General features: G+C 47.5%; 1 protein-coding gene across 4 annotated transcripts in view; it reads right to left on the reverse strand.

Annotated features, from left to right (window-relative positions):
• Positions 1–3,209: 3,209 nt before the first annotated feature.
• PBX1 (PBX homeobox 1) overlaps positions 3,210–14,628 on the reverse strand; it is a 245,303-nt gene continuing 233,884 nt past the window's right edge. For all 4 annotated transcript variants that reach the window (XM_034779957.1, XM_034779958.1, XM_034779954.1 and 1 more), the window contains one exon: positions 3,210–10,042. In XM_034779957.1, the coding sequence (XP_034635848.1) occupies positions 9,950–10,042 (93 nt within the window). In that variant the 3' untranslated portion in view covers positions 3,210–9,949. The remainder of the gene's footprint in view (positions 10,043–14,628) is intronic.

The following is a 14,628-nucleotide window of genomic DNA, read 5'->3' on the forward strand; positions in this document are numbered from 1 at the left end:
TCATATCCTGGGATCAGCAGGGCTCCAACGACTCCGCAAACAACAATGGAAGCAAGCCACTTTATTTTAATCAAAAATGTTCTTGAAAGAGTTTGTTGCAGCATTTTGACTTGCAAAAAGCAGCCCCACTCACGCACCCAAACATGAGATCGGGGAGCAAACAATTTCTAGTGATTCTGAAAAATGTTTATAATAAAAAAGCGACTACAAAAATGTCACAGAAACATATTGCTAAAGTTGATGACTTTTCATTGAAAAACAAATTGTCAGAAGGCCATTTTTTTTTTACACAAATAATACAAAAAAAATACACCTTTTGACAAACTCAGGTGGAAAAGACTTTAGTCCAGACATGCAATATGGTGTCAGCTTTGCCCTCCTGCTCCATTGTCACATGGTATTAAGACGATGGAGTCAAAGTGAGTCTGGCACATTGGCTAGTGGACAAGGACAATGTCTCCCGTGAGGTCCTTGCACTCAGGCGCTGCAGGGGCCTCTGTGCAAAGGCAGAGCAGCGATGCCCCACTTGTCTCCTTCCACAACCAAGAACGAATAAGGCTAAGGGGACCAACCATGGCCCACTCTTTAAGGCTTAACACTGAGGCTGTCCCCCAGGAGGGACTGTGTCTACATGGGCTTGTCCACACTGCAAGTGGAGGTGTGATTGCAGCTCAGGTAGCCATGCCTCAGCTAGCTTTAAGTTAGCTAGTTTGGTCACCAGTAGCAGTGAAGCTGCAGGATACATCCCCAGGCTCCCTTCATAGATCATAGAATACCAGGGTTGGAAGGGACCTCAGGAGGTCATCTAGTCCAACCCCCCCTCAAAGCAGAACCAATCCCCAGGCAGATTTTTGCCCCAGATCCCTAAATGGCCCCCTCAAAGATTGAACTCACAACCCTGAGTTTAGCAGGCCAATGCTCAAACCACTGAGCTATCCCTCCCCCCTGCACCCATACACACAGGTGGCTAGTCTGTGCTGCTGCGGCTTCACTGCTACTGGTCCGTGAGGTAGCCAGATCAAAGCTAGCTTGGGTATGTCTACATGTACTGCAATCACTCCTTCAGGTGCAGTGTAGACATACTCCAGGAGCTCCCTCCGAGGTTGAATGGCTCACTTCCCTATTCAGGGCTCTGCCATGTTTTAGCCCATGATGTTTTTGTACATTGCCTGGACTGTTGTTAATGCCCAAAGTGGAACTCAGAGTCAGTTGTTTCCAAAATAGGAGACACGCTTTCCTTGGAAAGGGAGTGCCACTTATGGAGAAATACTGAGGCCAGAATTCCATGTGGGGAACATCATGGCTAAGGTTTGTCAGGAAGCACTCCATACCAAGCACCTAAAGTGTGATTCACCATTACCCTCTGCCGTGCATCAGTAAGGGGATGCCAGTGAGCTAAAGCAAACGTAGGCTGAACACCAGGCAGTGTTTCCTAATGGTGGCAGAGCCCCATTAGTTTCCCAAGAGACATGGTGAAAGCTCCATTTCTGGGGTCATGTGAAACCAGGCTGCAAAAACCCGGGAGACTACATGGGAGGGAAGTCTCCAGCAGTGGTCGGGGTGGGGAAGATGAAGTAGATGCACTAGCTTCTGTAACAGCATCTCTTTCCAACCGGCCGACGTTCTGTGGGACAGGGTGACATGTCATGGCAAAGCGTGAGAGCAGCAATTAATTGCTCTTGGAAAAATCTCGTCTTCGTACCTGTCCTCCTTTTATGTTCATGATCCTAGCCACCCAGTACTACCTGTAGCTACAGCAGACCAAGTCAGGAGCTTTTCCAGGAGCCATGTCTTTTACAGCGCTGTGATGCTGAGGAAGAACGACTGTTGGAAGGCAATTCAGCAGAATCTGACATCTTTGCTCAGGGCTGGACTAGCAGGCGGTGCAGCAAGTAGGTCAGTTACAATGTGCACTGACAGAGCTGCGTGGAGGCCTAGGACTGGGTTATCATGCAAAATACAGACTGTGACGCAAAGGACTGACATGCTATCACTAGATGGAGCCACTAGAGGCCTGAACAAAGAGACACCAGCAGGTGGATTCAGCAGAGATGGCGTCTTTCAGCGCTGTTTTGTCAGAAAGCTGTGTTAATGAATAAGGAAGCTGAAGGAGAGGCAGTGTTGCCTAGTGGACAGAGCATTGGGTTGAGACTGTGTCCTGGTCTACACTGGGGGAGGGGGGGAAATCGATCCAAGATATGCAACTTCAGCTACAAGAATAGCGTAGCTGAAGTTGACGTATCTTAGATCCACTTAGATTGACTTACTTCACGTCCTTGCAGCACGGGATTGACAGCCGCCACTCCACCGTCGACTCCGCTTCCGCCTCTCGCCCTGGTGGAGCTCCAGAGTCGATGGGGAGCGCGTTCGGGGATCGACATATCGCGTCTAGACGAGATCTGATGCATCGATCCCCGATAGATCGATCACTACCTGCCGACCCGGTGGGTAGTGTAGACGTACTCTTAGGCAACTTTGGTTGTATTCCCAGCTCTGCCACTGAACTGCTGGGTGACCTTGGGTAAGTCATGATACTGCCCTGTGTCTCAGTTTCCCCATCTGTAATATAGGCCTAATGATACTGACCTCCTTTGTGAAGCATTCCGAGATCTATGGATGCCTCAGCTCTGTGGTATGACAGTGTTGCAGGTCAGGATTGAGGTGCATTGGCAGAGCTGGGTTTGGGGTGAATGTGAGTTGATTAATACACAGCCCTTCAAATTGACTTTCCAACTAGCTTCCGCTTTGTGTCACACTTATGTTTTGCCTTTGAATATAAAATACCATACATGTTGAGCAGCAGGGCCGGCTGTCGCGGCCGGAGCGCGGGTGCAGGGGGACCGGCTGGGGGGGGGGGCAGGGAGAGGGAACAGGCAGGAGAGAGAGAGATGGGGGCGGCCAGGGCCAGGGCTACAGCGGGGGCGCTGCCATGCGGCCCCTCCCGCTGCGTCGCCGCCTGCCGCGAGGGCTCCAGTCGGTGGGGAGGGAAGTAAGAGGACTGCCCTGCAGGGCGCTCTGGTTCTCCGCGCCGCCGCCCCCTACAGGGCGGCCGGAATGGAACAAGAACAAAAAAAAATAAAATAAAATAAAAAAAAGCGGCCGTGCCACCCTAGGATTGGGCAGAATGCCGCCTCCAACAATCTGCCGCCCCAAGCCTGGAGCCGGCCCTGTTCAGCAGGTTGGTTTTGCTTGCAAGAAATACACCAGTGTTTGCAACAAAAGAAACTATTTATTTGGAATATGCATTACCAGTACAAATCAGGAGACTGTAAAACCTACACCTTGTTAGTAACATTATAGAACATAAAAGTTTCAGTTGGGGTCAAAAAGACATAGGCCTTTGTCTTTACAGAAGCAGAAAAGCTTAAAGTTTCAAAACCAAGTCACAGCAGAGTCTTTTTAGGTTTTATAATCGGAATCCATTAGGGAAAAAAAAAAAGCAAAGCAAAGAAAAAACAGTTCAGAACAACTGGAACATCTTTACAAGAAGAAAAGGTTTGCAATGAGAATTTTTTTTAAAAAAACCCTGCAATGTCTGATTTATATTTTAATAATTATAACACTAACGTGAGTGTGAAAGCAAAAGTATTCTAGGAAGTTTCAAGATAAAAAGCAAAAACAACCAGTGATGTGAAAAGTTGAGGGTTTTTTTGGACCTCTTTAAAAGAAAAAACGGTTTAAAGGTTTTATAAACCTCTCTCCTTGAAGTGTGACCTTTAACTGTATCATTTTCAGGAGGTAACTGGAGTTTTATTTTCCTTTATCATGCTAACTACGTCTGCCTTCCAAATACAGCCCTCTGGTTCTACAAACGGTTATACACGTGCTTAACTTTCTGCATGGCAGGTGGCCTGGTAAAATCAGTCGCCTCCTCCTGATGCATGTAAATTTAAGCACATGTGTAAGTGGTCACAGGATCGGAGGCCACAGGCCCAGCTCTTACTCATCTCCAAACTTCCTGTCCAGTTCACACACTGATGAAAGTGTGCTCTACCTTAGCGTCTGATCCAAAGCCCACTGGAGGTACGTGGAATTCTTTTCCTAGGACAGTCATACTGGTCCAGACACACGATCTGTATAATCCAGTATCCTGTCTCCAACAGTGGCAAGCAAGGGATGCTTCAGAGGAAGGTGCAAGAAACTCCACAATAGGCAGATGTGGGGCGACCTCCCTCCCTCCCCCCGGCCCATGAAGGGCTCATCCTGAGCCTAATAGAGATTGGTTTAATCCCTGAAACAGGAGTTTTTTCTCTCCCTTCCAATACTCTTTATTAGCATTGTAACTCTAGATATCTTTGTTATCCATATAAATCTTCAACTCCTTTTTGAATCTTGCTATATTCTTGGCCTCGGTGACATCGTGTGGCAATGAGTTCCAATCTAATTGCACGCTGTGTGAAAAAGTATTTCCATTGACATCAGTAGGCTTTGGATGAGGTCCTAACTGAGTTTAGATCAGGTGATGAGGAAATGGGGAAGCTTCTCAATACACAATAGAGAGAAAAAAAAACTCCACACCAATTCTAACAAGGTGATCAGAAGAGGAGGATCCATTTATTCAAAATATTGATGTAGTCTATGGTAACGGCCAAAGTTTCTGGAGTGATATTTTTGTAAACATCCGTGTTTTGGGCCAGTGCTTTTAGACCTGATCCGAAGTTCACTGGAGCCTTTCATTGACTTTAATGAGGTTTGGATCAAGCCCTAAGAGAAGCAGCAAGTTTTTGCTGGGATCAATCATGAAAAGGAAAGCAAACCCCTATCATTTGATAGTGCTCAGAAAGAAACTGCCAGCTGCACTGTGAAAGGCTGGGCCTGCTACAATTTGAAAAGGTTGAGCTCAGAGACTAAGTCTTGCATTTCACAGGGGCCCTGATTCAAGAAAGCATGAAGTCCATCCCTATTCAGCAAAGCAGTTCAGCCTGGGATTTTCAACAGCACTTAAGACAGAGATGCAACGGGATCTGGGTGCTGAACAACCTTAAATTCCTTTGAAACATCCTAACGTTTAGCAAGTGCTTAACTTTCACCATGTGCTCAGTTGACCGTAACTGCACTTTAGCACATGCTGAAAAGCTTTGCTAAGTAGGTGTGGTTTGGGGTCCATAGCTAAATCTTGCACCTGGAAGTGCTCATCCCTTTGCCGAAGCACTCAGCACCTAGCAGAATGAGTGTCTTGGCCCACACCATGGCACTTAGGCCCAGCTCTACAAAGGTATGTAGGCTCATAACTTCCACTGAACTTGAGCAAGCGAGCCCAAGATCAGCAATGTTTGAATTTTCAGGGAGGGGAAACAGGGTGAAGTCCTTTCAGAGCAGATCTGATTCCATGAGAAAAATCAAACCAAAAAATGGATTTTTGCCAATTAAGCTTTTCACATCACCTTGAATATATATCAAAAGTGGAGGAAGGGAAGTTTACAAGGCCATAGTCCTGGACAATTTAAAAATAATAATAATAATCATAATCATCATCATAATTGCCCCTGAAAGGAAAAAAACAGGAACGCAAAACAAAAAGAAAATGTAATTAACTGGGTCTCAACGTTAATAAACATAAAGTGTTAGAATGTACCTATTATGCTCACTATTCCAACCATTTTTTTTTTTTTTAAGTTTTACAAAATGAATTACTGTCACTTTTTAAACATTGTGTAAGAGGAAATGAGTGTGCACAACTCTACAGTTTTCTAGCATTCTTGAACTAATTCACAAATGCGAGAAAATTAAAAACAAAATAAAATTAAAAAAACATGGAAAAAAACCAAACCAAAAGAGAAGATGAATGTAGGTAGTTTGGTATTATAAACTATACAGGAATGAAGCGCTTTTTGCCACAGAAAGAACTGGAGTGGAAATTCTTCCCCGTTCACTTTTGCGTGCTATGAAGGTCATTTTTAATTTTTTTTTTTATTATAAACACTATTAAATTCAGACTGCTTTTTTGGTTTTTTTCCTTTATCTGAATATACAAGAACATTCATTATCAAATGTTCATTATCATCAATGCTACAAAGAACAAGACACAAATCGCAAGAAACAATGGAAAATGTTAATAAAGCTGAAAGAATCATCAAGGTTTTTTTTTTATTTTTATTTTTTTTTATTTTTTTTTTAATTTTCTGCAGGTTTTTTTGTTTTTGTTTTTTATTTTTGTTTCATTTTGTTTTTTTTTGTTTTTTGGTATCGAAGTTAGGATTTTCTGGGCAGAAAAAAGAAAAGAAATTCAAAGTTTGTGAGAAAAAGGCAACCGACCAGTCAGCAACAACAACAAATGTAAAAGGAATGAAAAAGGAAACCGAAAAACGTGACGCATTAAATACCATAAAGGAGTCAATGTCATGCCATGGGGAATGGGAGAATGAGAGGGAGATAACTGTAGGGAGGATAAATGCAGCTCCAGCTAACTGCTTCCGAGGACTGGTCCCTGCTGCACTGGAGGTGGATGGCACGCAATTCGATTCTCAAGCAGACCAGGGATCGCCAGGGGCAGGTTGCTTTATGTTGGCATGGCTTTAAATCTGTTTATCAAATGATTCATTTTCAAGAGGTACCATCACAGCTGGCTCTGCAGACGGCCCTTACACCTACGTGGAGGCCTCTTCATTTCACTGAGGCACCATGCAGGCAGTGGGGTATGTGGGGGGGGGTCCACCTGTCTAGAGCCAGTCACAGGATCTGGACCACAGACCCCACTCCAGCAAAGCACTTAAGCACATGCTGAACTGTAAGCCCATAAGCACTCCCATTTGCCAACTGAAATCACTGACTTCAACATGACTGGTCACATGCTTCAAGTTAAGCATGTGCTTAAGTTCTTGGATAGACCAAGGCCCTAGGCTGTGATGTAGCAAGACACTATATTGGGAGAACATCTGGGGGGTGATTTGGTGTTTGTGTGTGTATCACCTAGCTACAAGGTGAGAGAGAATACGTGATGGCGGGATGCGGTATAAAAGCTTTACAGACACAGGTGTGGGATGGGACGCCGCTCGACTGGCAGCATCATGCGCTATCCCAGTCAGTCCAAGGATAGCACGCTGCCCCATCATGTGTCCTATACATGCTGGGTAGGGATGGTCTAGACAATTTTTAAACGCTTAGGACTGAATGGGGCAATTTACTCCCACTGGTGAGTAGTTACAACGATGAATAACAATGAACTAGAATGCAGGGACTACTTGTGGGAGTAACTGCTTACCACTGTGGGTAAAGTGGGGGGGGAGGGGCCCTCACATGTTGGACCTTAATTGGGACTATTTTTTGTATCCCTCCACCTCTAAACCTGGGTGTCTCAGCACCACAGCTGACTGGAAAATTGTAGGAAGAAAGCGAGAGAATTTGTTGGTCATTTTTTGTCCAAGTTTCTAAAAAGCTTTGAATCCAACTGTACAAGACTCGGGGGCGGGAGGGAGATCTAAGTATCTACATTTTAGAAACCTACACAATCCAGTCAAATTAGCTCATCTATTTAAAAAATAGGCACAAATTTCAAAGCCAATACGTTGGAGCCTCCCAGGGTTATTAGCAAGTGGTGTACATCCTGTTGGTAAGTTGGGACCTTCCCATTTCAACAGAATCATGCTCCCAATTCTAGCTTTTGCAGGGGCTCAGTATTTCAAGGCCATAAACTTTTGCGGGACTGTTTATTGCCCATGTCTGGCCTCAAACCAATCTACATTTTTGTCAGTGGAGGGATGGCTATTTTTCTGGCAGAGCTTTGATTTCAAATGGCGGCTACTTGAAGCAGCTCAATAATTGCACTATACTAATACTGGAATTGGTAGAAAAAAAGCCAGTGGAGGTCAGTGGCCAGAGTGCAGATGATATGCTCAAAGGTGCATGGATAGATACTGATGATCACATGGCTCTGCAATTTAGCACATTTAGCAATTTATGCATAATTAACCCCCACACAGAGATCCTCTTAAGACTTAGACTTTGAGACACTCTCACACATGTCTAGCTTGATGCTTCTGAGATCAATGGGACCACTGCACGTATGTGTTTTCAGGCTCAGGGCTGTAGTTCATAAAAGAGAAGATGGGGCATATTTTCATAACATCCCGCCCATTAAAGGCAACAATTCCCTCCCATTGCACAAGCAGCACTTTAAATGCAGGCTGCCCTCCTGCCCAGGAGGGCTTGCCGCCAGAGCTGCCCTGCTTTATGTTCACCCATTTGAAATGCCACCCTCACACAAGAGAGGCCTCCAGCTGAAGACAAAGATCAATCTATTTTAACTCTGTTGCAAAAGTTATTGTTGGCTGTATTCTTCCCTCCTTATCTCATTTTGTTTTGTTAGTGTGCAATGGAACGTTCCACCAGGAATAAACCCCGGCACCTTCTTGGCCAATCAGGAGCCCCTCCTCCCTACAGCTGACCAAGCGCTGCAGGAGAACCAACCCTGGGAGCAAACCCTCCTGCTACAAAATGCTGAAAGTTCCTGGCTGCCAATTGGCTGGGTGGAATGTTACATGATTTATTTTAGTACTTACGTCACATCTTAGATTCACAAAAAGGTGCGGGACTGAAACTAGCCCCTTAATTTGAAAGAAATCCCCAAACTAGAAAATTATTTAGTTTATGGGGCATTTTCCCCCCTGACAAAAACAGACCTGGTTTATTAATAGCTACTGAAAGTATCCAGTCCATTCAACTTATGTATTGACTGTGTGCATCCATCTCTTCCCTCACCCTTCAGTCTTCACTGCTCATCTGCTTGGCTATAAGGAACATTCATGCCTGCTAATTCACAGGATGCTATCTGAACACCTTTTAAGGGCTAAATTGTACCAATGGGTACATGAGCCTGTTTCTCACTGTAATTGCAGAAGGGGCACCCCAGAGCCCATCCAGCCCCCCAGCAGGTAGGCATGCACACCCCCTCAGAACACAACACGGGCCAGGCCTGGCTTGCTTTTCAAACCCAGTGCAACACTCTCAGTGCTAACATCATAAGTGTCGTGCAAATCAGCCCCATCAATCGCTCATCGGTGTTTCTGCAGTGCTTTGACTGGGTAAAACTATAAGTGCTAAGTGTTAGCATTACAGACGCCCACAGTTTCTCACTCACTGATCTCTGCTGTTTCCTTCCTAGAAGTACCATGATGCAAAGAAGATTGGCTATTTTTGGTTCCTTTGCACACTGGCAAATGCCATGTGTGTTTGCTGCAGAGCTGAACGGCTGGTGTTTGGGGTCTGAGGCAAAGTACAGTGGCAGCGGGAAGGGTTAGCGTTTGCTGTTTACACCTGTTTGCAAGCACAATGTCCTGGTACCTTTTGAAAGCAAGGAGAGCCCCAGCAGAGGAGTTTTGCTCCCTTTTTCTACACCCCTGGCAGCACTGGGAATGCATTTATCCGCCCTGTCACTGGAAATGCCCCGGGGGTGACTCACTGAGGTTTTGGGATCGCTTCGGAACAGGAAAGCGTCCTGTTAGCTCTGTCCCCAGAACCAGAAGAGTGGTGAAGCAGCAGCAGAAGAGAGAGCGGATGTGAAGTATTCCTGCTAAGAGGTAGTGTGAGCGCAAGAGAAGCTGAAGGAGGTGGGTTGCCTGTTAGCAAAGGAGTGAGGTAAATTTTGGCTCCTCAAAACACCAGCATGGAAATGGACAGATGCTTTTGTTGGTGGTGGTGGTTTTTTCCCCCCCCACTCTTTAAATTCTTCTAACTGTTGAAAATATCCTTCAGGGAAAAGGTTGGGGTGGGGGTGGTGGTGAGGGAAGAGGTGGCTTCTGCCCAGAAAAGAAAGGGAAAAAGAGTATAAAGACGTGTCCAGATTGGCTGAAAAAAGCATCCCGACAAAGAGAAGAGAAGGCGACTCTTGTTGTGTTTAGCCGATTGGTTCCACCTCCAGTCTGACTGCTTCAGTGTCAGGAGAGCACCCTCCCCTCCCACCCCCGGCCCTGAGTGGGGCTGGGGTCAGCCAGGGATGCGATTTGCTGGGAGATCAGTTGGAGGTATCAGAGTGGACGCTGCCAGGGCCTTCTGTGGGGGAAGTCACTGATGAGGGGGTAGTAGCATCTTGCCAACCTCCATTAGCCTGAGGGAAACAAAGAGCTCAGTCAGTCTCTTTATATCTCTTTATATCAACAGGACGGCCAAACCCAACGTTCCCTTCTCCCCTACCCCCGGCAGGTTCCTACCATGCTCCAGACACTTCGCACATGCTGTTATTGCCAAGCAGCTCCATATTACTGGAGACAGAGGGCCCGGCTCATCTTCAGGCACCTCAGTACCTTTAAAAATCTGTCCCTCAGCCCCTTGGTACCTCAGTCCTGCCCCAGGGGGCAACCTGCCCTGAACACCACCTCACAGGCAGACTCCATCCCCACCATTGGCTTTGCTGACCAGAGGCTGCTTCCACTTGCCCGTATTTGCTCAGTACGGGCCCTCAAGCACAGCCACAGACTTGCCTCCCCACCCTGTGCAGCACTTGAGGTGAGAGCAGACTTTGAATGACTGCGTCCCACAACCTCGTGCTGCATGGGGCCGGCGGATGGTGATACCCCCAAATTAGGGCTGGTCAACATTTGTCTGTCAAAACCAGAAAACTGGGGTTTCGACTAAACCACCATTTTCACGGAAAGCACTTCTCTCAACATTTTTTGGTCAAAACCCCGAAAACGTTCAGTCCAAACCCAAACATTGTCAGATTTTGGGTGAAAAGTTGAAACTTTCCAACCCAAACATTTTGGGCGCGTCTATGCTGGCAAAACTTGGACATCTGGCCCGGTGCAGCTCAAAGCAGAGCGAGACGCTGTATCTCTGCCCTGTTTATACTATTATGATTATTTGTATAAGTCTAGAGTCTAGAAACTCCAGTCCTGGAGCCCTTTGTGCTAGGCGTTGTACGTACACACACACACACACACACACACCCCACAAACACAGGAGCAGTGCCCAGTGCTGATGTGGGTCGGTCGCCTGCAGGTATAGACACACTTTTTGTGACTGGCTGGCCATCCATGCAAATCGCCTTTGACTAGGAGGCGGGCTTTGTCTCTCCTCTGTACCTGAAATACACCAGCACATCCTATTGGATGCAGAATCTGATGGGATGGGGTTTGGCAGAGGTGGAGTGCCCTGAGCCATTGCTCCACCTCCCCATTATCTGGCTCGACCCGTTTCATCACTACCCGCCCAACGGATTGTACTTTCTTTTGTGTGGGTTGCAAAGTTGCCACATACTGCGTGATTTTTCCTATGTAGGAGACATTTTTCAGCCATCAAGTGCAACAGTAAAACTGTCCCTTCATGCATGCGTCCCTGGGTGTGAAACGAAGCCATACACTGAGTTTAAGCTGATGTGGCTTGGAGTGACTCATCGAGCTGGCAGATTCAAGCTGAACTCTAAGGAGGGCTCCAGAAAGCTGGGAGTTGAAGAGCAGCGTGTTTCAGGGAAGCACGAGATGCTTGCAAGTCTGGGGAGGCAGTGTGGTGGCAGCAGCTCTCTCTAGGGACTGTTGAGCTGGCCCTTTTCACCTGCATGAAATTTGCTTTCAAGTTTTTATCATGGTTGCATCATCATCTAGATGCCATCTTAAGATACAGGGGTAAGAGGCCAGATTAAATTCCTGGTTCTGCTAATAGCCTGCTGGCTCCATGGGATACACGTGCAAGGTGATACCTGGAATAGACAGAGGCACCCTCTGAACATGTAAAGAAAAAATCCCAAGCATTCCGAGGTCATTTTGGGGCAGGCACGGCTGCACAGACATGTGCTTTCCATTGGGGAGTGAGGGGAGCTGCCGGGCACCACCAAGCAGGATCAGTATAATCTTGAAATTACATGCAAATTACGTTTTAAAATTGGGTTAGACAAACACCTGTCAGGGATGGTCTAGATAATACGTAGTCCTGCCTCAGTGCAGGGGACTGGACTAGAAGACCTTTTTGGATCTGTTCCAGGCCTTATGATTCTATGCTGGCTTTCCAGTCATACTGAAAGACTGTCCCGCATGGAGGGGCTGCATGGCGTAGGGGGTCAGGAATGAAAAATGGATCCCTTCAGTGGTACCACCTTGATCACCAGTTAAATATCACTGAGGTGGCAGTGACTAAAAGCTGTCACTCTCTGATGGATCTTTGACATCTTTGAGGTTTGGACGCCCACCATCCAGTTTCTAATGGTCAAGTGTCCATGTCAGAAAACCCAGCACCACCATTGAGGGTCTAAAGTGCTTCTCCCCAACACCTCACAGAACCAGGTATCCCCATACACAGGGACAACAGAAAACATGTCACACTTCCCAAGGCGAGGGTCTCATGGGCCCCCACAGAAACTCTCCTTGTGCTGCATCAGGGAGTCACAACCCCAGCTCTCACACCACCTCTCCCTGGGCAGCTTTGGGCTCATCTGGCCAGCTTTGAAAGGGGGATAACAAAGCCTGCCTGCCTTGCAGGGATGTTGCAGGTGGGGATCAGCTAATGCTTCGAAAGATGAAAAGCACCATACTGCTAAGAGTTACGGACTAGCACTGACCAGCCCCCGGCTAACAGCTTCAGCTGAGAAACCAGAGACTCAAGAAAGGCCATGGAAACAGGGTTCCCCTCTCGCCCACCAGACTGGCCCTTCCAGTTGAGGCATGTTGGCATGGCCACGTGGAGAGAACCTGCCTGCGCTTGTCCTCTTCTGGGGTTAACCAGAGGACTCGGCCTGCCTGGCCCCTATTACCAGCACCGAATAGCCTAAGGTGCTATAATGGAGACCTGCTCCTGGGCTGATGCTCCGCCATGCCAGGAAAAAGAGACAGAGAGAGCTAGGATGGCAGAAGGGGGAAGTAGCGTAACTGGAAGAGCTGGGTGCACATCGTGTACGGTAACTACCACGCCCCCTGTGGGGGTAACGATGGAAGTCCTCTCTGGCTGGAAGGATGTGAAGCTGGGTCTTGCTAATGGGCAGCAGTATGAAAGCAGGGAAAGCTGGGAGGAGACAGGGTCCTGACAAAGGGGCTGAGAACCCCTTGGGGAGGAAGAGTATTCTAGACATGAAATTGCTCAGGTCTCTCGTGCCATTTAAAGGCCAATGGGGTTGTTATCTCTATGGTGAGCACACTCTCAGGAGTAGGCGCCCCCAATCCAGGCTGGCCTAGGGGGCCTCAGGAAATTCCTTTCTATGCAGGAACCAACCCCAGAAAAGGGGCCCTCATGGCTGAACTGGCCCCAGGATCCCAGCGAAACTCTGGCTGGCCCGCAGGACCTGAGCTGTGTCTGATGCTGCGGAATTTGGGATGCTGGCTGACCTTCCTTATTGCCATGTCAACACCCAGGGTAATCCCCCGCCTGGCTTTCCTGCGGGTTATTAAGTAGAATAAAAACCACTAACAAGCCACCTCTGAGTGCTCGTTTGTCTTAAAGTGCAATTACCATCTGGGAAAGGACTTTGTGCAATGACCTCCTGGGTTTCTGGATTTATTCTCTCTCAGTGACTCCACAACAAATTCACCGTGTTGGCGAGCAGGAAAACCCCACTGTTCTGTGGGCTGGCACCACAAACGCCACGGTCTCTCTGTTCCTTCCATCAGCAGCCCCAGGGATGCCACAGTCACAGGTTGGCCCATGATCCTGATGGCTGTTTGCAAAGCAGAGTGGGGCTGTCTCAACTGTATCCCAGGCTGTGGAGTGTCTCTCTCTTAGGGAGATGATGGATAAAGACATGGTGCTTTTCTAGCCACTGCCACATCATTAGAGTAGGGAAGAGGGACCTGCTACACTACAGGAGACTATGGTAGAAGGAAAAGGGGAACAGAACGTTACCAGCCATTCCTTGGCTGCTGCCTCTCTCCCCTAGCTGCCTGGCCCCTTTGGAGAGAAACAGATGTGCACACAGCCTCCTTACCTCGCTCTGACATTGATTCGATGCTACTTTAATTAATCCTTCCAAATTCCTGCCAGCACCCAAGTCGGTGGCAGCCGCTGTCCTGTTTACGATATGCCTGAGCCATCTCTCTCTCGCCTCTCCTCCTCTGCACCTACCTCCGTACTTCTCCGCTGACGCAGAGAATCCATCACTGCCTGTGACAGCCTGAGCTAGCCTGGTCCTGTATGCAAGTCTCATTTGCAGCCCAGAAATATGATGGGGTGCCCCAAAGTGGCTGATGTCAGCACCAAGCATGTGTGTCTGCAAACTGGCCATATGCCGTTACCACAGCTACCGGGGGCAGAGGTGGGTGGGGTGTGCCTGATTCCCTGCCTAAATCCCTCCAGCAATGGCACGGCTGGGGAGAAATGATCCTAACAGGAGGAAATGCCCCGCAGCCACCAAACACGGGGGATGCATCAGCAGTGTAGGCTACAGAAAGGAGGGACAAACCCAGCCAGACAAACAGCGGCAGACCAAGCTACTCTGTATCAATTGCTACAACAGGCTGTCCATGAAAGAACAGTTTTGTGCAGACGCAGAATACACAGACACACACAGAGTGCGCGTACACACACACACACTGCATACAAACCCTGTATGCTCAGACACACTCAGATGGCATACATGTGCGTACCTATACTAGAGCCAGATGGAAATTTTCAGCCAAAACTCCCCTGCCCCAAATATGCAGATTCAGGTCGATGGAAACATTTTGTGGATTTGTGTTGAATTTGCTGAATTGTTTCAGTTGCACCAAAATTCTC

Source organism: Trachemys scripta, chromosome 8 (assembly GCF_013100865.1).
Source record: "Trachemys scripta elegans isolate TJP31775 chromosome 8, CAS_Tse_1.0, whole genome shotgun sequence".
Classification (NCBI taxonomy): Eukaryota; Metazoa; Chordata; order Testudines; family Emydidae; genus Trachemys; species Trachemys scripta.